Consider the following 23,301-nt stretch of genomic DNA (forward strand, 5'->3'; position numbering starts at 1 on the left):
CCTGAGATACCTTACGGATAGCTTCACAATCCCTTCAAACTGAAACAAACGATCACGAGGGGCTTTGATCGATTAGAAGCGGCCATGCTGACCGACGTTGTATGGCTGATATGAGATTAATAGGAGTGAAGGTATAGACGATTCTTGTCATCTTATCATAACAAATACTAATAATGAGTGGAGAAAGTGGAGAAAGCTGATAATCACTCAATAATCAGTCAGTGTTCGCGAAATTCCCTTTTCGAGATTAGCGTCTATTCCTTGCTCTATTTCTCTGCCACCTTTCTAAGACGCCAGAGCCCCTATAGCAGTGTATAGAAACCAAAGAAGGACTGGCAGCATAAGAACTGAATAAATATCATGTCTTCGTTACTGATGATAGAGGTATCTCCGTAGTCTAACTGTGGAATTATAGAACCAGAAAAGTATCATCAAGCTCGAGTGCGCACGGGTATAGCCGAGAGGCATGCTTCACTCGCGCCCTGACTCCTGACAAACGGTACTCTGCGCAATGGACAATATGTCGACGATCTGAGATCTGACTATATCCCGATGTCGAGCTCAGAGGCGTCAAGTGGGTATCAAAACGAGGATATGAGCATCATGGCGCGAGAAGTTCGATCACTTCGGCACTGGAGTACATGAGTCTGCGACGGGCTTGGAAAAGATTGCAATGCACTTGGGATCACCCTTTACTCAAGAAAAGTGGATACCTTCAGTATTGAATCCATGGAGAAGGCGGAGGAAGTCATTCTCATCACACTTCTGGGCACGAGCATTCGCCATATTGGCCTGATCCAAAACCCGTTGGATCTTCACTTGAACCAGTTTTGTCACCATGGCCCGAGGGACCTGTTGGTCTCCGATTGCCACGAGTGAGCCCTTGCTCGTAGTAACTGGGGCATCGTTTTCCACTCCCAAGTCCATGAAGATATCATCCTCGTCGTCACCTCCCTCAACCGGCTCATCGTCATCCTGGCCCATATCCATATCCTCATCAGCACCTTGCAGGGCAGCAACGTCCTTGCCCTGGAGGAAATCAATGTCCGCCTGAGTGACCTTCTCCGGGTGCATGGAAACCCATGTGATCCAGTTGCGCTCAATCAGCGCACGCACTTTCGTGGCCATGAAACCCGCGCGCAGAGTCTTGTTCTTTCGTACGAAGCAGATGCGGAGCATACCATCCCATTCATCCCAGCTGATGTTCGGTCGATCAGCCTTGGGCTCAATTCGGACCACGCTAGACTCAACTTGTGGAGGGGGTCGGAAGTTATTCTTGCCGACTTTCATTACGTGCGAGATTCGAGAGAAGAACTGTGCGTTGACTGATAGTCGGGAATATAACGAGTCTCCGGGACGGGCGATCAACCGAAGGGCAAATTCACGCTGAACCATGAGAATGCAGGTCTTTGGGGGTTAGGCATGGAGAGGAGCTTGAAGATGAGCGGGGAGGAGATCTGTGGCGGACTCGTCAGCGTTTACCACAACACCGGACCATGTGTTGAATCATACCTGATAAGGAGTGTTACTGATGCAAATCTGGAAAGGAGGCAGCTTGGAGAGATCCGTCTTGACGAAATCGCCCAAAATAACCTGGAGTTTCTTCTCCGCAGGCGTCCCCTGAACCGTCTTTGTGACCTCCGCCGCCATTCGGGGATCCAGTTCGACAGCAATGACCTTTTTCGCTTTCTGGAGAATTCGCGTCGTCAAGATACCCGTACCCGGACCGACTTCGAGTACCGTCTGGCTGGGCTGGACGTTGGCCTTGTCGACGATGGCATCGGCGATTGTGGGGTTTTTCAGGATATGCTGGCCGATGTCCGTATTGAACTTGAATATCGCAGAGGCTGCTTTGGAGAGTGGCGCACCACCGGGCTTCTGATACGGAGAGCTGGAGGGCGCATTGCGCTTGCCTCGTGCGGCTTTACCCATCTTTGATGTCTGTAGGTGGAGTTGATGTGGTGCAAGGCGTTGATCGCGTTTCTGAAATTTTTTTATCTCAAGTTTATCAGATAAGGGCATTGCTTGATCAGGTTAGACCGTTGTAGGTCATGTGATTTATGCCTCCCGATCCGCGTTGATTGGTTGCTAATTAAGCCAGGACGTGATTGGACAATCGACAGTCACGCTGATGCCTCAGGCAAGAAGCTGTGTATCGTCCTGGCTGCATCACTGCCATGAGTCCTCCCAACACGAATTTTCTTGTCACACGTTCCTCTTTCCGTCTCTTGTCATCTTGGGCTGATTTGCCTGATTATGGGTATTCTGAAAGAAGACTATACAAAAAGCGAGGGCGAAAATTTCCGATGTTCTAGACTCATAGAACACTGATATTTCGCAGTTCAACACGGCAACCAAATGTGTACACCAAGAATGTATCAAGCTGTATCTGCACGAGATGAATGCCATGTTAAATTGACCCGAAGAAAAGCCGCGCCACATGGTGAGCCTCCAATCACAAGCGCCAGGCTATCGTATTCCATGATTTGCAAGGTAGCTTTCTGAGTCTGAGTGCCGGCGAAGCTTGCATTGGCTCACAGCTTCACATTGTGCCAGCTCGACATAATCATATAGCGAGTCTAGAACACAAAGGTAGTACCTCATGACCTTTCTGCTATGCAAACTCTCTGAGCAACAAGAGCTCGCTACTCGGCCCGAAGTCCCGCCATATGAGTCATGACTTGATTGACGGACAAGAAAGCCAAGCATTATCTCGTATTTGGACTTGTGCTTACTTCAATGACATCTTGATCTCGGGGATAACTTCATGATATCACGGAGAAAAGGCTCCAATATGAGGCTTTTAAGTACTCGGCGTATTTGTTGTTGTCGCTGCTTAGAAATCAGCTTACTGAGGTTGCTGGAGATGGAAGCAGATAGTCACGCACTGCACCATATGGACATTGAGAGCTGTAGTATAAAAGCAAGCTCGACCCAGGTCCTTGAGGAATATCGATCGCCATCTCAGACTCAATTTACCTTGCGACTGCTTCAGGAAGACTCCAAAGAAACCAGATATAGACACCAAAGCATAAGACTTCAAAATGGCCGCTGAGCTTCCTCCCTTGCTAAAGGCTTCCCTGGAGCAAACGAAAGTCTCCTATCGTCAGCTAGGGAAGAGTGGTCTACGCGTTTCCGTGCCCATTCTCGGTGGCATGAGCATTGGCTCTCCGGAATGGGGATCGTGGATTCTAGACGAGGAGAAGGTGGGTCAGCGGACAGTCAAGTTGATCATGAAATAGACTGACATGTTGTTAGGCTCTGCCCTTGCTGAAGGCTGCCTACGACCGGGGACTTACCACTGTTAGTATCTCTCCGCACTATGCGATGAGTAGTGACTAAGTCGAACAGTGGGACACCGCAAACAACTATTCCAACGGCAAGTCAGAAGAAATCATTGGCAAGGCCATCAAACACTACAATCTTCCTCGGCATAAAATCCTCATCCTTACGAAATGCTGGTCGCCTGTCAGTGAACACGACAACAAGTTTGTTGTCCCGTTCGCCGACGACATGCGCCAGGACAAGGAATACGTCAATCAATTTGGTATGTAACTCGATTCCGCAGATCACATTGCATACTGACCCTCCAGGCCTTTCCCGCCAAGCGATCTTCAACGCAGTGAACGCCTCGCTGAATCGCCTTGGTACGGACTACATTGATCTCTTTCAAATCCATCGCTTCGATCCCCTCACCCCCATCGAAGAGACCATGGAAGCTCTCCATGACCTCGTCCGAAGCGGGAAGGTGCGGTACATCGGCGCGAGCTCGATGAGGACGTATCAGTTCACTATGATGCAGCATTGCGCCGAGAAGCATGGGTGGACAAAGTTTGTCTCCATGCAAAATCAATACAGTCTTCTCTACCGCGAGGAGGAGCGGGAGATGAATCGCTTCTGTAATGAGACAGGCGTTGGTCTGATTCCTGTAAGTACCGGTGAGCTATTCTGATGGAAAGGTTGACTCACGAGACATCTCAACAGTGGAGTCCTCTCGACGGTGGTAAACTTGCTCGTCCGCTCGCACAAGTTCGAGGAACCGCTCGCTCGGAGAACACCGACCCCAACGCAGTGACCCAAGCAGATGAGGTGGTCATCTCCAGAGTGGAAGAATTGGCACAGAAGAAGGGGTGGACAATGGGTCAGGTGGCTTTATCTTGGGTAAACAAGCGTGTCGCCAGCCCGATTGTGGGCTTCAGCTCTGTTGAGCGAATGGACGAGATGATACAAGTCAAAGATAAGATCTTGACTGCTGACGAGGAGAGGTTCTTGGAGGAGCCATACGTGCCTAAGCCGGTTGGCGGTCATGACTAGTTACACAATGGGAGATAGCTGTAGGTACCTCTCAATTCTCATTGCACATAGCTACAATCATTAGGCAATCAAAATCGCATTCCGGTGTAATATAAGTCATTAACATGGTAATCATTCCTCCAATCAGACGATGAACATCAGACAACACGTATGCCATTCCCATAAAACCATTCACATCAAATCGTCGGCGTCGAACCACCATAAGAATGAATCTGCATCGCACCATCAGTATGCACCCACACATCAAACAACAACACAAACATACCGTCTCATCATAACACCCCTCCGGCGTCTGGTACCCATACGGCCCTGTGTTGATATACAACCTCCCTTCACCCCCACAAACATACCAAGCCGCCACATTCGGCCGCGCAATATCACTCACGCTCCACGTCACCGCATCCCCCTGGAACCCAAACGTGCCGTACTGATTTTGGGTCGCGTTGAACCACGTCTGCAGGGTGCGCTGCGTCTTGTCGGCGGGATCTTCGACGTTCATGTAGAGCTGGCTTGCCCCGGTGTTGTAGACTAGCTGGCCGGAGATGATGTTGAATTGGCCGGCGTTGGTGTTGGAGGCGAGATAGGCTGGTCCGGGAGTGGCGCTGGGAATGGTCTGCAGGTAGCTGTGGTAGGCTGGGGTTTCGACGGCGCGGATGAAGTACCAGCCTGATTGGAGGGTTGGGAGGGTGGTTGTTGTTGGGGATGGGGTGGGTTGGGCGGAGGATGTGAGGGCGAGGAGGAGCGGGAGGGTTAGTTCGAGGAGCATTTTGGTTGATTGTTACGTCGAAGACTACTGGGTATGATTACTGCTCTTCCGAAGAAGAGCAATGATGTCAATATATAGATAGAGTCGGGATGTCGGTGCGAAAGCCGCTCGTCTACCCATTCTTCCGCTCCGTGCCAGAAGGAGCAAGGTCGAGATGAAACAATCCGGGGTACGAAGGGTTTCATCACGACGATCATTGCTTGAACCTTACTAGATAAGTGCCGAAATGGAGCTTACGATTCTTCACGGCAGGCAGTTTGCGGGGTGGTAATATCTGGTCCATGTTCTATTGGCCGGATAAATTGATGTCTCTTGATGGTGTAGCCACTTCTTCCGGGATAGGATGGATGACTACAGTGTCTATGGCGCCTTGCGTAGACCTTCATGTTTCACTACCCAGCTGCCATCAGAAGGGAACCCCGGAGCATCGCCGTGGGATCCGTTCCAGCCAGCTGCCATATATGCCACGGCATACAAGAAACCCGCGTTCCCCGGCATAAAGGGAGGAGGAGTGCCACCTATATACGCAAAGTCGTTAGTGAATTAGCAGATCACAAGGAAAGGAAACTTACCATCGCCACCACGAACCGCGAATCCTATAGGGCAATACTATTAGCTTTGTACTCTGACGGAAGCAGAATACATACCAGCATCATCGAAGATCCAATAGTCATAGGCAGTTAGATGCCCTATAGCTCTTTCGGGGCTCCCAACACGAGCAGCGTTGATGGCGAGCACAGGCCTCCCCCATCCTCTGATCTTGTCGTCTGTCCAGACTTCCCAGACCTTCTTTGCCGTTGCCAATGCAACTTTAGCGTCCACTGCGGGTGTATCGGGTAGGAGACCCTGCAACATAATCAAGCTGCGAGGATCCTTAGTAAGAGAGGTATCATTCCACCAAGAGCTATTCAGGCCTTGATAGACAGCATAAAGACCATCGACTTGCGGCGGAGGTGCGAGATTCTCTGCCACGGTCGTCCATGAATCAGGCACTCGCTGGCCGAGTTTTCTCTTCCATGAGCGGGCGACGTCTAGGCCGTATCGCCAGTAGGCAATCTTTGCAGAATTAGCACTGTTAGGCGCATGAGTTGTTGGCGTACCTCGTATGCTAGATTCAGGCTCTGCGTGGGTGGAGTATTTTCGGTGACACCGTATGCTCTGTCTCAAATCAGTCAAGGTCCTCGAATGGCAAATAAACATACGGCGGTCCAAGATCGTAGTAACCGGAGGTCTCATTCTTCCAAGCATATGAAGCCATATAGTCTGCAGTAGCTGTCAAGATGGGATCCCATCGCTCAAGAGTCTTGCGCGTTGGTGAGGCTTGATACGCCAGTGTCGCAAGGTACAGAGGATGGGGCTAATCTGTTAGATAGATTCAATATACTGTATGAGGTGACTGACCTGCTGCCACATGAGAAGGCCGTTGATGCCGCCAGGTGAGCTGATGCCACTCTCAATATCAGTCATTTTGGGCCACCTGCGCTCTGTGAGTAGTTGATCAGGGAATATTGCACAACGCAACAAACCGTGCTCCATCCCACCCCATAGACTTTGCTCGTGCAAGAGACGATGGTAACAAGCTCTCATATAACGCTGGAAAGATATTGTCAAAATGTTCTTGCCGACCCCAAGTCGCCCAGTGAGCATTGTGCCAGACTACCATTTCCATATGGAATTTACCTGCAGATAGCTGTAAGTAACAGTTGCATATTGAGAATTCATGCAAGTAACGTACCATACCACCCATTGTTCATCAATCCACTCTCCTGGGGTGACTGTCCTTTCGCCGCACTGTTGACCCGTACATGATATAGCGACAGGATGATACGACGCTGAAGTTCATTCGCTTTAGGATTGGACGATGCGGTAAGGTCGACGAACCCTCCACGAGTCCAGTATTTCTTCCAGTCGATGGGGTTCTGGTGTTGGAGAGCGGATGGGGAATCTGGCACCTGCTTGTCCAGCGCAAAATTGGCTGTGAACTTCAGGGTAGATGAGGATGACGTCGCAAGAGTATAGCGGTGAGTCGCATTGCTTGTGCGGGACAATCGTAAAGAAGAAGCAGGCCATCGCAGATTGACGAAGTAGCTGGTCTCTTGCAACTGATGGAAAATATTCGCCCGGTCTTTCCTATTTTCCACAATTGACGTGGTATGGTTCTGCGGGAAATCGTAACTGCCGACAAACACTTCATATTTGTACTTTGTTGAGTGAATCGGAGGATAAGGAAAATCCAATCCAACAGTCAGGTCCCCAGAAGAGAGAAGATCCGACTGAATCTCAAAAACAGCCGAGTCGGACTCAAAATCGCCCTGTGTTACCACTTTCACCAGTTGACCGTCGACTTTGAAAGTGGAGGTGATAACGCCGCTCCACAGATCTAGTTCTTGACGCGGATCACTAATTTGTGACGCTGTGAGGAATTCGCCCTTGTACTGAAGCCCAATTCGTCCCAAGTTGATTCGGTTCGGGTTGGAAATAAGCCATTGCGATGCTTGTGGCAGACGGGGGTCCGGAATGTCGTAGGAGACGTTTCGGCCGTGGGTCAACATCGCCATACCGTGATAATCCTCGATTTTCTCGCTATCCTAAGTTAGACGCAGACTCTTGTTTCTTCGGAGCGTATGGTGAGAGTGCGTACCCATTTGCTGGCAATGAATCATTGTGCCAGGCCCAACTTGACAAAGTGTTGAATGGAAGAAAAGACTGCGGACACATTAGGTCATTGTCTGGAACTGAGGGGAGTAAGGAAATACCTGCATGCCCGTGTTATCGACATTAAAGGCGAAGTTTCCATTGCCGACTTGGAGAGGCGTCGTTTCATTGTCGATTAGACTCGTGCGGACAACATTATACTTTGACACTACATGCTGTCTGCTATCGTCAGCGAGCGTTCATGGAAGATCGAATTGACAATTTCAACCCACCGGTCAATTCGTCCCAGAGCAAGATGTGGCACCAAGAGCAAGAATAGAAGTCCTTTTCTGGCCATTGTTGGTCGAGAAATCTCTACAGAAGACGTTAGGCATATTCTGTGAGGATACTCAAATCTTTATACAACCTCGGGTTAAACGATCCCGATAATCTGGGGTAAGAACATACCCCGCAGGGTCATCATATTAAAATGCTAGTTTATGCACCAATCGGATCCGAATAGCCAATACAGGCTATATAGAAGTAATTGTCCAGGAAGCAATCGGCATCGTCCAGGGATCTTCGTGGTTGGTGAACTGTTGACATATATGCCTTAGTATTTCCTTCTACAGAATACACAGAATGGCATCCAGTTCAAGGGATAGACTCTGTCTCGAACGCTTAGAGTAGATGGCTGGCGATCGTGCGCTCTTTGTCCGAGGCAAAGCTCTTCAAAGGCCACTCGCCGGCGTCGCCGTGCTCTGGTAGAATATCCCCCAATGGAGTTGAGATCAGTGTCGCTGAGGTGGCAACCACCTCTCTGGTGATGCCATACCAATCGCACAGTCCGTTCACCAGACGCTAACGCAGGGTCATTATGACTTTTGATCGACGGGTGTCCATCATGGCACATGTTTCACGATACCGCAATGATGGGCCTCGATCTTATTCCGACCATTCCTTCCGTTATGTATTTCATCATTTCTATCATCTCTCTTTGGTGTGGTACTTCCTGGTGCCAGTAGATGCAGTATAGCCTTCTCGACTCAGTTTGACTGCGGAATTGATAATACCTACCCATGGTGAGTGGTATCTGTGCCTTAGGCTCACGCTCACCCTCACGCTCCGCGTTGATGGTGAGCCAGATCGTATCCACCAACCACACCGAAACGACCATTTTCCGGTATTTTGACTATTTGAAGCTATTCCAACCACCCAGTATGCCTAAATCTTCTAAAGTTAATGAATCTTGCCTCCTTAAGGCCTACGAGGCCGCTCAGGCCCAACAAAAACCGAATATCTCCAAGATTGCGCGTGAATATGGCGTTCCTTATGCCACCCTATGTGATCGCGTCAAGAAGCATGTGCATCCTCGAACAGCCAACAAACCGGTCAATAGAGCCCTTAAGGAATACCAGGAGGAGGCTTTAATCCAGTGGATAGTCTATATGCCTGATCAGAACATGCCAGTGACGCCTCAGCTACTAGAAGAGTATGCAAATCAGGCACTTCGACGCGCTGGCGAATCGAGACAGGTTAGCAAGATGTGGGCATATCTCTTTGAGAAACGGCTCCCAGAACACCTCAATCTAGGCCCGTCAACGCGGAGCGGTGAGGGTGAGCCTAAGGTACAGATATAATGATGAATAATTCCCTAGCGAATGTTCTCTCACAGAGATGGTTACCCCACTATATATCGACCACCCCACTTTCGTCATCTTCAAAACTCAACTATCTGCATTCAACCACTTTTCAGTGCTGATATCACAGCGAAGCGACTTAAGACGGTACACTGAACCAAAATGGCGATCATCCACGTCGTCCAGTTCCAATTCAAACCCAGCACCAGCCCGGAAGTCATCAAAGACGTATGTCCCGAACCACTAACACTTCCAGCGCGGACACTGACCCACCCAGACATGTACCCGCATGCTCAATCTCAGGGATAATTGCATCCACCCGACAACACAAAAGCCTTACATCAAGGCTTCCGCCGGGGGAAAGGACAACTCGATTGAGGGAATGCAGGTATGTGCTTCCCGCAACGCGGTTATCCGGTGGTACTGACGGGCAAAGAACGGCATCACGCATGTCTTTGTGGTTGAGTTTGAGAACGAGGCCGATCGGGAGTATTATGTGCGGAAGGACCCAGCGCACCAGGCGTTTGTGAAGAGTCTGGATGGGGTAATTGAGAAGGCGCAGGTGGTTGATTTCACACCTGGTGTATTCTGAACGAGTCATTGGCTGTTTTAGCGTTGTAGGTCAGTCTTTGAGAAGTACATAGATTCAGGCTTGGTTGATCAGATCAATGGGAATGCCACCTAGGCTTGTTGCCTTGGATTTCGTCCTGCGCCACTACGACAGTCTTTTGGGCTTAAAGCCCCTTAGTCTCGAACAGTCTCCTCCAAGTAATATGCATTCCTCCTTCGACAGGCCATCTTGACTACGGAATACGGGCCTGGAGAAACGACTGGTCACTATACCCTTTTGTATACAGACCAAGCTGGTGAGAAATTTTAAGATCTGCGGAAGTTCTGGAAACGAAAGCGACTACCGCAGGACTGCAAAGCAAAAGAAAAGGCCGAAGCAGCAGGAGAATCCATATGATACCTCCTTTGGCGAAATCGACACTTGCAGCTTTCCATAAGCCTCCAGCTAATTCGATCAGCGGTGTTCACTAACTGGTTAGATGGAGCCCTTGACCAAGCTTCAAAACGGGATCATCCCGCTAATTTGCCATTGTAGCTGATCGTCTGAACTGATACCTTGTCAAGAAAGATCTGGCAATGCGATCATGCCACAGGGGTGTTTTCATGTCTTGGCAGGAGGACTTCCCCGGCGCCACAGACCTTGGCTCTCGGGGACCTTTCGGGCAATCCTTCGACCTGCTAAGTGATCCGCAAGCTAAATGAGGTATGGAGAAAGTGGGGACCAGAGGCATCATAATTCCGTCCTAGAGGAGCATCTAGATTATTAAGTTTCATGCTTTCGTGGCTGAACTCATGAAGTTTACATTGTGGGTAGGTTTGTGCCTGGCTCTGGTCACCGACTAGTCGCCGTCTAGAAGTCACTTGTAGTTACGTCTACTCCCTACGCCGCAAAGGTCTTAGTTGCTACTCCATAGAGGAGAGTCAGATATTTCGCTCATGCAGGCCAGAACATTACGCCATGGACTCATATGGAGCACTCTTTGCTACAGCCTACAGCCTCATTCCAGGGACGCCCCATACCCCGATCTGCCGGCCAGACCCGCCGAGTCGCTCTCAATGGCTTTAGTCGGGGAAAAATGTCATCCCTTTAAGGAAAGCTGTTTTTCATCTATAGCGTCATTCCCACTTGTTTACAGGGATTCGGCGTCGGCGAAGTGGTTGCAAGAGCCCCTATTCGCCAGTTGGCACACTCCTCCACGCAGGCAACAATGCTTTGCGGGTGAGCCGATCCATCCGCTGGCGTCAGCAATGGTCTCTGGTTTCCGGAAATTGCCTGAGGTCATCAAAAGGGTACCAGTTCCCTCTGCGCACAGTTCAGAAGTTTCTATAGGATCCAACTGTGTCCTCTCACTTCCGGCAACTGCAGAGCTCCCGTCTTAGGGGACAGTAGCCGCACTAAACCAGCAAACCAGCATGTGTAGGGGGCGGCGTAACGAACTTGAATCCTAAGGGAGAGGACAGAAGTAACTATTCAATCACTGGACTATGAGGATGCATCGATGGCTGCATATGAGGAGGATGCCGGGCAAATAATATGAGCCAGCTGAGGTGTTCTTCGGGTTCCATAGTCCCCGATATATTATAACCTTTAGATCCCTATGGTGCCCGTATCACCGCTGGAATCCAGGGTTAACATAATGAGATATTGGGCTTGTTTCAAAAATCATTGCATTCGGAATACGTAGTCGAGTTTATTACTTTATTTGGGGGCATATGCAAGAGTGATCGGAGGTATAGCCGTCCCCGAGACATGAACTGTGGTCGCCGATTCGGGGATCTCGGCCTCCCGCTGGGCTTCACGTATTACTACTATTATTATTCTATATCGAGAACATCGGGGATTGATCCAATTTCTGACTTGCAGGAGACCCGACAGGTTCAACTCAGGGACGTTTAGATAGTTATTGTAAAAAGCGAACTTGGCCGCTTCGAGCCACTGTAAATCTCGGGTATCTACCTCAATAATGACACAGAACCATCGAGTATAACCATAACTATGCCGCAAGATTCCACATCATCCAGGCCTCCCCGGCAGCCGTCATCGCTGGCATGTATGAGCTGTCGTCGCCGTCATCTGAAATGTGACGCCCAGATGCCAGTGTGTAGCCGCTGCCAGGCTTCCAGCACGGAATGTCGCTATATTCAGTCCAGACGCGGGCGAACGAAGAACGGCAATCCTTCCCAACAGCTGCTGGATGATAATACCTCCCTTTTCTCTGCAGTCGATCCAGACGATTTCTCAGAATGGCTCAGTGGGACAAGTCTTACCTCAGATCTTGTAGATGTATGGACCTTCTTTCGGAATGAGGCGGTATACGCCTAGCAGTCACTGACAGAACCAGATAGGTCAAGCACTCTTCCAACCACAACTCGACGCTCGCCAGACGTTAGACATCTCAGGTTTGCCAGAAAATGCACTTGCATGGCCCGAGCTAGAAAACGCCGTAACACCAGAGGTTGCATACGATCCCCTGATCCAGCTGTATTACCAGACTTTCCACCGCTCGCATCCGCTCCTGATTCCAAGGAAAGCACTGCACTCTCCCTTATCCGAGAAGATACCTCAATACATCCTCTCAATCATGCGTTTCATCGGCGCCCACCAGCACCACGATCCGTCCCTCAAAGAGCTCTTCCGCCGATCTGCTTATTCCGTGTTGTTCGACTCGACGCCTCGTGACGGTTTCAAGGTCCAGGGAATGGTCCTTCTTGCCATTGTTGATCATGCACGTGGCGCCGAAGACAGTGCAACCAGTATCATGCAGGCTGCCGTTAACCTGGCCTTGGAACTGGGTATGAACAAAGCCGCATTCGCGGCCGAACACTCGGGCGGAAATTCTATATTGGAGGAGAGTTGGCGCCGGACTTACTGGGAGCTGTACTTTGTGGACGGATACTTGGCTGCAATGCGTGATCAGAGCGCGTTCCAACTGTTCCATAGCCCTGCAGACGTGAGGTTGCCTGGTGATGAAGAGCTTTATAACTCCGGGGACGCGGTATGTCGTTTAGGTTTCCTTCTGGGCGCCTCGCTGATATCTGCTAGGTCATATTAAGCAATCTGACTTTCAAAGATCTCACCAACAAGTGGCACTTTGACGACGAAAGGCGATTCCCATCATTCGCATATAGGATCTGGGCCGTACGCCTTCTCGGCATGGTCATGGAATTAAATCGATCACTAGATATCGACCTGGACTCTCAAATCGAGACCATCGACGCTGCGCTGGTGGCATCTTTGATGCAACTTCCATCATCCCAGCGGGGTGTATACGGCAGCCATTCCGGCCTAGATGAAATGACCTTCCAAGCTCAAATGACGAGTTACCTGTGCGTGCATCAATCATCCAACTAACCTCTGTTCGCATGACAAACTGACCCTACCCAGTGCACTGATCTACCTCCACCACCCTCAATCAAACATGCGATACGCCTCCATCCACGCTCATACCTCCTGCACACGCCTCCCAACAACACGCGAGACCACTCCCCCTCCGCCTCCCTTGACCTCCATTCGCAGAAGCTCCTGCGAGCAGCTGATCTGCTGTGCAATCTAGCCACCCTGCCGAATCCAATTAAATATCGCACCCCGTTCTTCACCTGCGCGCTTGCCATGTGTGTGGTAGTGCATACAGTTGCCTGCCTGTTTGTCTCCGTCCCAGAGAAGCAGGAGTCGATCAAGGCAAGAATCCAGCTTGGTGTGGGCGCGCTGCATGTGCTGGGGAAGTCATGGCCACTGGCGAAGACGGTTAGGCAGAGACTGATCGCTATGTATCAGGAGCTGGGATTGCGGTGCCAATAAGGTCACTTTGAGATTGTGGAGTCCAAGATACCCTTTGCCTAGTAGATCTGTCGGTTGTTGCCATTTTGCAATCTATAACTATCATTTCGCAGTAGATTACACTCTGGAGAGACGGCGCCGTTCTTTCGTTGTGAAATAGGTGTAGCTTTAGAGGGGTGTGGCATGGATGTTTAGGCAGCATTGGTTGTTGTTTGTACGCGACGATGAGCCTTGCCCTCCTGTACTTGAGCAAGCACCTAGATCACATGCTTCATACTGCTATACTTCAGATATAATAAATAGCGAAATTAAAACACAGTCCGACTGAAATATATAAGAAGAATATTGCACAGCACCCGCCTATTTACAAGTATTTGAGCATATGTCTAAAGGAAACAGCCTGCGGCAAGGCCCACGAAGGGGAAGTGATTCTCTTTTTGACAATCATTATTTGCAGATTTCAATGTACCGGGAGTAGGTCTTTCTGCTGCCAGACGTGACTAATCAGAGGGCAACTGTTGTGTCACCGCAGATCATAAGGTCTTGTGTCTCGAACTGATATGTACGCTTTCTGTCGGCGATAGTCGAGAAGGGAAGCTTTCATGAAGATCAATGGAAACGAAGATCTCGCAGGCACTATGTGTCATATTATCCTATCCAGGCATATTGACGTCCTTGGCTGCATAAGCAAACATCTTCCCAAGGCTCCTAGGTCCAATAATGTATGTGCAACAGCTGCACTGCCCACCTACCTAATGCGCAACCATAAATCGAGTAATAGCAAGCCAAATGACGAGGCTACCTCTGGAACTCTTGCTCCATCGCTTGAGCTATTCGGTCTGTTTGACGGGGGATTTGTCAGTTCAGCCAGCGAAATCAACGGTAATCTTAGATGGGAGTACCTCTCATTCCAGAAAGCGCCTCGAATGCGATCGCACAGTTATTCAAACACTTGACAAGCAGCCGTAAGCTTTGATGCAGCTCGTTCAAAAGGGCAGTCAGAGAGGGGGTGTTTGCGAAATTGGACGCCTCCATGCGGCGATCGCGCAGAGCACGTGCCTTGAGACAAAGCATCAGCATCACATAGCCGGATTGCATTCCACAGCAGGCAAACGTGAGTATGCTTCGTGGAATCTCGACGCGGGTTGTCTGGGAGAGATAGGGAGGGCTGTTGAGCGGGATCTCGTTGGTCGGGTTAGGAAAAGGAAGGTTGTTCAGCAAGGTGACGATGTTAAGGGCGCCGTGGAAGCAGATTTTTGAGGATTCGTGTGAGGAGAAAGGAAAATGCAGAGGTGAGCTTGATGAAGGAGTTGAAGGCTGGGTGGTTTCTGCTCCACTAGCAGAAGAAGACTCGGGCTGGGTCTCAGATTCAGATACAGTGGGAGATGGGCCGAATTCGTATTGTCGTTGATGGAAACTGGGAATATCTTGGAAAGCGCAAAGTCTGTGAGCCTTAATTCTGGCTCTAGTCGCGAGATGTCAGTAATCATTTGTGTGTTGATGTTGTGAACAGTGTGCTCACGTGTGCAATCGAATTTCTGCAATAGTGATCATGATCTGGGAGGCCGCGACCTCTGGAGATCCCACTCGAGTTGGTACGATCTTGGGAGCAGACCGCGTGTCTCTGCACAGAAACAGCAATGATCCAATCTGAGAATCAAGACTCAACATTCGCTCCCGTATCCCAGAGTCACTTTGACCGGAAGCCTTCGTTTGCTCGAGGTCAGTCATGAATGCGACTGTCTCAAGGAGCGTCTGTTGCGCCTCGACAGGAACCTTCCATCCCTTTGGGCAAAAATGAGTACAGCAATACGTTACTTCGAAGATCGAACACATACCTCGGGAAGTGGTGTCACAAAATGAGGGTCAAATGGGTCGAATGTTGCAGGCTACCGATTTTTAGTTTCGTCAGCAAACACCGCAGTGATCAGTGGCCTACCATGCCGTTCAAAATGGCTGCTTGACACGCCACCATGTACTGTTTGTAACAAGAATCTGTCAGCTGATTTGCTAGAAGAAAACCCCAGAGTGCTGATAACAACCAACCGTCATCCACCAGCTCCTCCGCCGGGCCTCCGCGTATTCATCCTCCTCGAGAGACTCATGCAACGACAATTTCATCGCAGATGTCAGCGCCTCATTTGCTCGGTCGGTCATGGTGCATAAATTCCCTCGCTGTGCGTACTCATAGACGCTGAGAAGATTCAGAGCTAGAATTCCTTCTAAATGCAAAGGCACCCTAGGATGAATCTGTGCTCTATCCGCACTGAGAACATTATCCGATGAGTTCAGCAGACTGGAATCAAGCTCTACAGCGTTCAGGGCATCTCGAGCAAAAGATTGCGCAAAACCCCTGCGAAGCTTCACATACTCTGCTCTCAATGGATCTGACTCATTCGGATGTGGAATGAGGACCAGGAGGGCAGAGATAGCCAGACTGAGCGGACTTGATGGCCGAAATTCTGGCCACTGAGACAAGGGGCTGTTAGATACGGGCAAACGTTCGGGTGGAGGTAGAATGGGGTGATAAGGATGGATGAAGACGTAGTAGGCATCTAGTCTACTCTGATGATCAGCCACTGACATCGTGAGTTGGTACTGCTAGGGCCTTACATATCCTCATCACTTCCATACAGTTGGACTAGGTCTGACGCCAAAGAGGGATCCAGCTCATGTGCTGCTTCTCCTGGAATAGGAGCAAACACAGAGTCAAAGATGGATTCAATCTCCTCCATTGGTGTGTCGATACTGCGCAGTCCTGCCCCCGGTCCACTCATGCCTACTAAATGGATCAACCATTCTACAGCAAGGGGAACTGTTAATATGTTTTCCCAGAACCGGCGCACACACGAATCATACCATCTCCATCAGAGTTCGATGAGCTTCGTTCTTCCAGACCTCCTCCAGATTCGCGCTTTCCATCAAACGAGCCGACAGCGTTGGCCAATTTTCTGCCATACCGTGGTCCTCCCCGTCTGCTAGGAATGTAGACGCATGTGTAGCCTTTCGCGATGCAGTTCGAGCAAGCACTTTGGCCATCACAGCGAATTCGGGACGCGCGGCTGTAGAAGGGATTTTCTGTCAGAGTTCTTCGAATTCGAAACAGCTTACAAGTCCAGCGGTATACACACCAGGAAAGGCAGGCAACTCTGGCGGGAGGCCTACGAGACGGAGGATTATCGGGCTCGACATCTGCTGTCCTGGTAAACATTGCTGCCATAATATCGACTCATTATTACACGGCCCTCCAGGGTTGTTGATATTTCCAGCCGAGGAAAAATCCCATGATCAGACCGACAGTGGCATACGTGGGGGTTTCCTTCCCGTGATTGGGAGAGGGAAAAACGCAAAGCCCGGTCGGGAAAAGCGAATCCCGACTTTGATGCCAATCTGTGATGGATAAGGACAGCTTCATCTTCAGTTCATGGTTCACCCTTGAAAGACATGAAGAGAGCACAGGGTAAGCTTCTTGGTGCCTATTAAAACTGATGATCCGGCACAAACCGAGAAGACGCTACGACGGCTATGGAGCCTATGACTCCACGTTCACGAGATGTACGTCCATTCCGGAGAAACATTCCGCGAGTGGAGTTCAAAGGTGGCTTGTGGCGTGCATCGCCCATTCCCAGTTCAGGTGCCTAGTAGACGCCTCTATGGATGACGGGCATTTAGTGCCTGTCATTATGTTACCAAGAAGAGCAGTGGGATGCAGATCTGGTGATTTCAAATCCCGATTGCGGCGGCTTATGCGTGTCTATCTCTGCGACGTCAAACTCCTGGGACTATTCCTTGCATACTATTGGCTTTGAGCACAAGTGTACGAGCACCAGACCAGGCTCAGCCTATCCCATACTTTCCGAGGGTATACCGCCGGCCGAAACGTCTCAGCCGGCGGGAGTTGACAGGCATCATAGCTCCTTTGGACCAATCCCCGCAGCCTATTCGTATTCAGTGCAGTTGAAGGTACGCGTTACATCAGACCTCGGCAAAAATCTTCGGCTTGTCATTCGATTCCAGCATTGCATTCTATAAGAGATGCTCCAACCAGTGAAGTCAAACGTTGACACTGAAGCAGGCAGAATTTCGCACTGGGCTACAGGGGCGATCAAGAAGGAGTTCACTGGCTTCATGATCTCCCGTGTACCAGCTCTCTAGGGGCCTATCTCACCCCCTTGCATTCAGGGGAAACTCCGCTGCAAACAGTCGCAGCTCCATCCAAGTCCGATGAATCCTGAGACAAGGTCCCGGGCCAGTCCCGAACGGGCAGAAGCCGATGCTGGCTCAGTTTGAAACAGGTCCAAACCCCGAAACTCAACCTTTCGGGTTGAAAGTTCGGGATTTGGGTAGGGATAGGGAACCTTGTTGCGAGTTGCGACGGATTGTATAAGTCTGGTGCTCACCGTGATACCCTGTGGGGTGTAGTAACTTGACATCGCTGCTCCCCTTTCAGAACAGTGCGAAGGAGACCGCGCGGAGCCGCTCCATACAGTCTCAATATCTCCATGACAGCCGTCAGCAAGTGCAGTTCTCCCAATGTGGCTCGGTCGAAGCCGCTCTAAACTGCAAACGTCCTCAATTTCGCGGTGCAGGCGACACTGCGACAGAACCCCTCAAACGAGATATGTCACCGTGACCCCCATGATATGCGAACCGGTCAGAATCAGATTCTGGCCTCTTGTATCAAATGTTATCCCTGAGGGTTGTATCGTCCTTGTCGACTCGTGAATTATTCCAGCGAAGACGTTCCTGGCTGCATTTCCCGTCATCTGTTGTTGACCACAGCTCGTGTCCATACTGGAAGCGATACTCCGTGGCGCGGAGCATTGTCCCGAATGCTGAAAGGGGCACATGTCGACCGATAAACCACACCACACAATTGGAAGTTCCTCGTTAACCCCAGAGCCCACCAATGGTTTTCTCGGCAACTGAAGATACTTGGTTATATTCTCAAACAGCCAAAGCAGCACCCTTTAGATGAGACATCGCTCACCTCCCCAGCGGCAACATATCAAACGACTCCCCCAACCATATGGCCATCCACATCAGTAGCCAAGAAAGTCCGCCGTTTCAAAATATCCCCCCTGCCCTGCGCAGCCAGCTCCCAAGGGTCCAGGAAACAGCCAACTGCATCTTCGTGGGCTAGGTCTGCCGCAGCTCAGCCTTGGAGAAAGGTCGCGCGAGAAAGCTTCCGCGTCAGCGCATGCAGCCTGGGTGGTTCACACCGGCTCCTTGGGCCCGTGATGATGGACAGCTTGAGCGGGGTTCCAGTCACATCGGTATAGAAAGGACTTAGAATGTGTCACCCTGAGCTCGAAGAGGTCCTAGAGAGTAGAGCGCATATTGTAAGCCACGTCACGACTCGAACAGCGACGGTCAAGAGATATATATACTTGGACTATCCGTATGGCAATGGCAACGCCGCAGAGAGGATAGCTCAAACCCCCGCCCTCGCTATGGCCTTCGACTCTGCATCTGTTCTACTGTACCTTCAAAACACCTTATGCAGGTATGGTTATTCTACTGCCGAATTTACCCCCATAACTCCACATCGCGTCTTCCCCCACTATACCAGCGATGTCCAGATATTGCAACCTTGCAATGGCTATCTGTCTACGATCTTGAGTGGCCCTCAGCTGTGATTGCTAGATCGATAATAAGCACTATCCCATGCAAGACGTGTATGGGTTCAGCTGTACTACAGTTCAAATACTAGGTACTTTACCCTGTAACTTAGCTTACGTTGATGCTGCGACGCGCAAGATTCAACCAATAGTAGTTTAATTATAGAGTATGCCAGGAGCAGGCCAAGTCCCGTCATAGCATTGACCAAAGCCCGACAAACGAGCTCATCCGATAAGAAAGATCATCACCAATCATCAAGTTATAATGAGTATTTCGGCCTCGGAACAAGAGACAAAACTGAAAAAGGGAAAGAGATGAGAAACATGGTATAGAATGTACAAGGAGTCACCCGTCGCTGGAGTCGAGGCAATGCCCGCTCAGCTGAAGAAATCGGGAATGAAGAATAGGAGGAGAATGGGGTAGGGCATCACTAGAAGGTCGTACGGAGTCAAGAAGATAAGTGGTATATAAGGTAGAAGCGACAAGGAACGTAAAATGTGGACATCGTGTATCTAGATGGGACGAGGGCATTATAGACGGAGCAGATATCCATTATCGACCCCACATCCGGGATGCATTCTCATGGCCCTTGACCGGGCGTTGCAACGAGTCTTTGCTGGACCGGTCGCTCCCTTCGGCTTCGGGATATGCCGGTTCGTGGGTGATTTCGATCGTGGTGTGCTGGAACACCTTACCCATGGGGGCCAATTCGACACCGGGCTGTACGATGTTGTCTGTTGATCCGTCGCGCGTCGTCCCATCGACGTTATCTTCTTCGTCGTCGCGGCCTCTGCGGGTGCGAAGGACGCTGATGTCTGTGCGGGTATGTTTGGGATCCGCGGTGATGGTGGTGAGGTGGTTGTCTGTTCTCCGGTTCCTGCTGCTGGCGAAGCGATTGTAGCTGCGGTCTTCGCTCGGCTCGGATTCGAGGATGAGGTTCCGACGGGTCAGAGTGTAGAGCAGCACATCGACCAAACCGGAACTTGTGATGAGCGCTCCGGCGACGCAGAAATAGGCGACACTCGGTGTATTGCCCCGGGCGGTGGCCATTCGGCCGGCGGCCAGCGGAAGGGAAAGCACAATGTATGCGATTGGGTAGATAACCATGTATCCGATGACTCGACGGAGACGCTTCAGACTGGCTGTGTGGCTGCTTCCCAGAATCGCGGATTGCTTGATTTGCGCGCGTAATTGGAACCACATGACGGCATACAGACAGACCGTGCCGAATTCGGCCAGGAAAATCCAGATGTAGTGTGTCCACAAACGGATGGCTTCGTACTCCTCACTGATCCAGCACTTTTGATCGGATCGGTTAGCATTTGTTAGGTCAGCGGGAAGGGCGATGAGCATGCTTACCCAGGCACCAGACGGGATAAACACAAGTGAGCCGTGTGCAGCAAGTGGAATAATAACCAGTACAGCGACGAATACCCAGAGCCCGACAACTCCAAGAACAAAGATTCGGTAGCTCAACTTATGGCCCATGGCGACTAGAAGGAATGTATGGATGGCGATGGCGAGCACAAAGAGACCACTGGCTGGGTCTCCGATTTGCAACCAAAATCCCTGCAGAAAGCATGCTGCAGACGAAGCTTCGATTCTGTCCTCCGCAATCCATTTTATACATATTAGGAAGGCGAGCGACTGTTGGAGATCGGCGATGACCAGGTTGTAGATGAGAATGATATATTGGTTGTATCCGATGTACCGCTGATAGTTTGAGCGCCAGAAAACAAGACGGTATGTGATGAAACAGATCAGACAAAGTGTTGCAATAAATGAGAGCAGGGCCATCACAGCCACTGCAATAAGACCTTTGTGTTGTGTGACAGGTAGTGGGTCGATATCATATGTGATACCACCGTCGCTGTACGCCAGCCGCCGTGACAGGCCATGACTCTCATCTTGCCTGGCCCCGGCCAGATACAGCATTTGGAAAAGACTCATTGCTCTCGAAGGTTCCTGGTGATTTCACGGCTTCGTATGTGTCGCAGTCATCGTCCTCACGAATCGGGCCGGTATAGAAGAGCTGGTGAGTAAGACGGTCCCACAGAGAGAAAATCTGTAGCCTGATGCTGTCCAACACCTGCGACCGACAGGTATTTGAAGATCTCCAAACGAAGGGAAGGGTGCCGGGAAGGGAACCAGGGGAAATGACCGAATTGAGAGAAAAGGGAAACAGAAATAGGAAGAAGGAAAGCTCAATAATCGAGCAAGAAGGAAATGATCAGTGAAAGGATGCGAAGAAAGATTTTAGCCACAGCAGTGGTTTACGCCCATTGCCATCAACTCCCCGACTGAGCCAAAGTGAGTAAGTAAGCCACGGAACCAGCAATGATATGGTTGTTGCTAGCGCGCATTCAGCAAAGCAAAATGTCAAAATGAAAAGTTAAATCTATCGGAAAATGAACGTAATGTTAATATTATTAATAATAAGATTGTTCGGGTCCTGAATTGGTTGTGTGGAGAGTTGATCAGCGCAATCACAGCCAGAAGTCTAACGATCATCTTTAGCCCTATTACAAAGTATTGTAGTACATGGACTATCTAGTTTTGCTCCACCAGGAGAAACCCCCCTCTCCAGGCCGAGGAATTGAGAGAAAGGGGGGCAAGTCAACGTTTACCGTTAGGTGAGTGGAGTTTAGAATTTTCCAGTGATGGACTATCGAGTTCAAGGATGCTGCACAGTGATCTTTGGACACGGACATCACCGCCGTCAGATTCGGGAGAAATCCGTGCTCGGATGGATAAAGAGAACTCAGGTGCTAGGGCGAAGGAGCATTATAAATCGGCTGACTAGCTCTTAAGGTTTGTACCTTGAACCACTACCGGCTATTTTGCATATTGGCCTCTGGATACACTCATGCTGCGGCCCAGGGGTTGCGTAGGACGGCCATTTTCATTCGCTTCTGTTGCAAGGGGGAAGACCGACTGGCGGATTAGGATTCATTTTTGCCATAGTAACTCCGAACCCGGTTCCAGGCACGTGGCTCAGGGCCAGATGTATATTACGTTGCATTGTTGACAATGTTGGAAAGTCAGAAACGGACCTCCTTGACTTCAAGAAGTGCTGGGAAAGAAACAGGAACAGGTGATTTGCCACCACGGAAAACGGTTCAATTGCACGGCCAAGGAAGTCCGGGTAACTAATGGTATTAGTGCTTACGGAGACACGAGGGGAGGCACCAAAACCCCGCAAGAACAAAACCAACAAGACTTTCTGTTTCTGGTTACCGAAGACTCAAACTTTGGCTTAGCATGCGCGAGATTTAATAGACCTGCGCTCGAATCGCGTTAGATCGCCGACACCTCTCCGGATTGGGGACTCCAAAACACTCCCCAAGGCCCACTATGGCGATTCACTTGTGCAACTGCGAGTCTGCGATGACCGCAGAGATGGACAGTATGAAGTACGTACATAGTACGGAGTAGTACTGGTATGATTGGTATCAAGGATAAGAACTTGAATATTGGTGAAGCTTGACGACGATCATCCCACTTTGGTACGCAACCTTGAGTCGATTGAACCAAATAAGCTTCTTGAATTTGGTGCTATCGCGGGTCATGTCACCATTTCGAGGGACTGAATTGTATTGCAGTCGATGTGCCATGGTGAATCCGCTTGTAGCTGATAGAGAACATCCAAAATGACCTGAAGACTGAGGTGTTGGACTCGACGATAGTGCGCTCTGGAGGCACAAGAGGAGCTTGCATTACCCAAAGCACATCATATGCGGTACTACTCCGCGATGGGTTGACGCCTACGGCGTACAACAGCGAAACGTGTGACGTCTCTTCTGATGCTGGTAAGGATAATTGCGGTTCGCCATTGTCGCCATGCTGCCATGTTGCCATGTTGGAGGCATTGAGACAACCTCAACTACAGATGTAACGCAGCAGAGGCTGTTTAGGGAACCGGTGACTGACATGCTTTGCATTATTTGTTGTATTGAGTGGCCATGCTTCTAGGCTCG

General features: G+C 50.2%; 8 protein-coding genes across 8 annotated transcripts; 3 read left to right on the forward strand and 5 right to left on the reverse strand.

Moving 5' to 3' along the window:
- Positions 1-227: 227 nt before the first annotated feature.
- P174DRAFT_444498 (dimethyladenosine transferase) lies at positions 228-1,980 on the reverse strand. The gene is made up of 2 exons (XM_024828103.1): positions 1,513-1,980; positions 228-1,407 (listed from the first exon to the last, which is right to left on the reverse strand). Exons 1-2 carry the CDS (start codon positions 1,930-1,932, stop codon positions 697-699), a joined length of 1,131 nt encoding a protein of 376 aa, XP_024679356.1. The 5' UTR covers positions 1,933-1,980; the 3' UTR covers positions 228-696.
- Positions 1,981-2,905: 925 nt separating this feature from the next.
- On the forward strand, positions 2,906-4,369 carry P174DRAFT_453673 (aldo/keto reductase). The gene is made up of 5 exons (XM_024829179.1): positions 2,906-3,206; positions 3,259-3,303; positions 3,352-3,547; positions 3,594-3,928; positions 3,985-4,369. Exons 1-5 carry the CDS (start codon positions 3,045-3,047, stop codon positions 4,312-4,314), a joined length of 1,068 nt encoding a protein of 355 aa, XP_024679357.1. The 5' UTR covers positions 2,906-3,044; the 3' UTR covers positions 4,315-4,369.
- Positions 4,370-4,490: 121 nt separating this feature from the next.
- Positions 4,491-5,080, reverse strand: P174DRAFT_376346 (uncharacterized protein; the record flags this gene model as incomplete). The annotated part of the gene is made up of 2 exons (XM_024822679.1): positions 4,491-4,526; positions 4,580-5,080. The coding sequence occupies 2 exons, from the start codon at positions 5,078-5,080 to the stop codon at positions 4,491-4,493; spliced, it is 537 nt and encodes a 178-aa protein (XP_024679358.1).
- A 360-nt stretch (positions 5,081-5,440) lies between these two features.
- On the reverse strand, positions 5,441-8,072 carry P174DRAFT_433867 (uncharacterized protein; the record flags this gene model as incomplete). Its single annotated transcript, XM_024825830.1, has 11 exons — positions 5,441-5,598; positions 5,653-5,676; positions 5,728-6,136; positions 6,181-6,238; positions 6,283-6,437; positions 6,482-6,557; positions 6,607-6,760; positions 6,816-7,663; positions 7,722-7,786; positions 7,837-7,954; positions 8,008-8,072. The coding sequence occupies 11 exons, from the start codon at positions 8,070-8,072 to the stop codon at positions 5,441-5,443; spliced, it is 2,130 nt and encodes a 709-aa protein (XP_024679359.1).
- Positions 8,073-9,411: 1,339 nt separating this feature from the next.
- P174DRAFT_444501 (Dabb family protein) lies at positions 9,412-10,033 on the forward strand. Its single transcript, XM_024828104.1, has 3 exons — positions 9,412-9,582; positions 9,632-9,742; positions 9,791-10,033. The coding sequence occupies exons 1-3, from the start codon at positions 9,517-9,519 to the stop codon at positions 9,944-9,946; spliced, it is 333 nt and encodes a 110-aa protein (XP_024679360.1). The 5' UTR covers positions 9,412-9,516; the 3' UTR covers positions 9,947-10,033.
- A 1,887-nt stretch (positions 10,034-11,920) lies between these two features.
- P174DRAFT_462933 (fungal specific transcription factor domain-containing protein) lies at positions 11,921-13,723 on the forward strand (the record flags this gene model as incomplete). Its single annotated transcript, XM_024830195.1, has 4 exons — positions 11,921-11,975; positions 12,271-12,920; positions 12,968-13,244; positions 13,404-13,723. 4 exons carry the CDS (start codon positions 11,921-11,923, stop codon positions 13,721-13,723), a joined length of 1,302 nt encoding a protein of 433 aa, XP_024679361.1.
- An 867-nt stretch (positions 13,724-14,590) lies between these two features.
- P174DRAFT_462934 (transcription factor domain-containing protein) lies at positions 14,591-16,741 on the reverse strand (the record flags this gene model as incomplete). The annotated part of the gene is made up of 5 exons (XM_024830196.1): positions 14,591-15,146; positions 15,225-15,487; positions 15,749-16,262; positions 16,316-16,517; positions 16,630-16,741. 5 exons carry the CDS (start codon positions 16,739-16,741, stop codon positions 14,591-14,593), a joined length of 1,647 nt encoding a protein of 548 aa, XP_024679362.1.
- Positions 16,742-19,876: 3,135 nt separating this feature from the next.
- On the reverse strand, positions 19,877-21,259 carry gprC (the record flags this gene model as incomplete). Its single annotated transcript, XM_024830197.1, has 2 exons — positions 19,877-20,623; positions 20,684-21,259. 2 exons carry the CDS (start codon positions 21,257-21,259, stop codon positions 19,877-19,879), a joined length of 1,323 nt encoding a protein of 440 aa, XP_024679363.1.
- Positions 21,260-23,301: the final 2,042 nt, after the last annotated feature.

The sequence above is a fragment of the Aspergillus novofumigatus genome (genome assembly GCF_002847465.1).
Source record: "Aspergillus novofumigatus IBT 16806 chromosome Unknown P174scaffold_7, whole genome shotgun sequence".
In the NCBI taxonomy this organism is placed as follows: Eukaryota; Fungi; Ascomycota; class Eurotiomycetes; order Eurotiales; family Aspergillaceae; genus Aspergillus; species Aspergillus novofumigatus.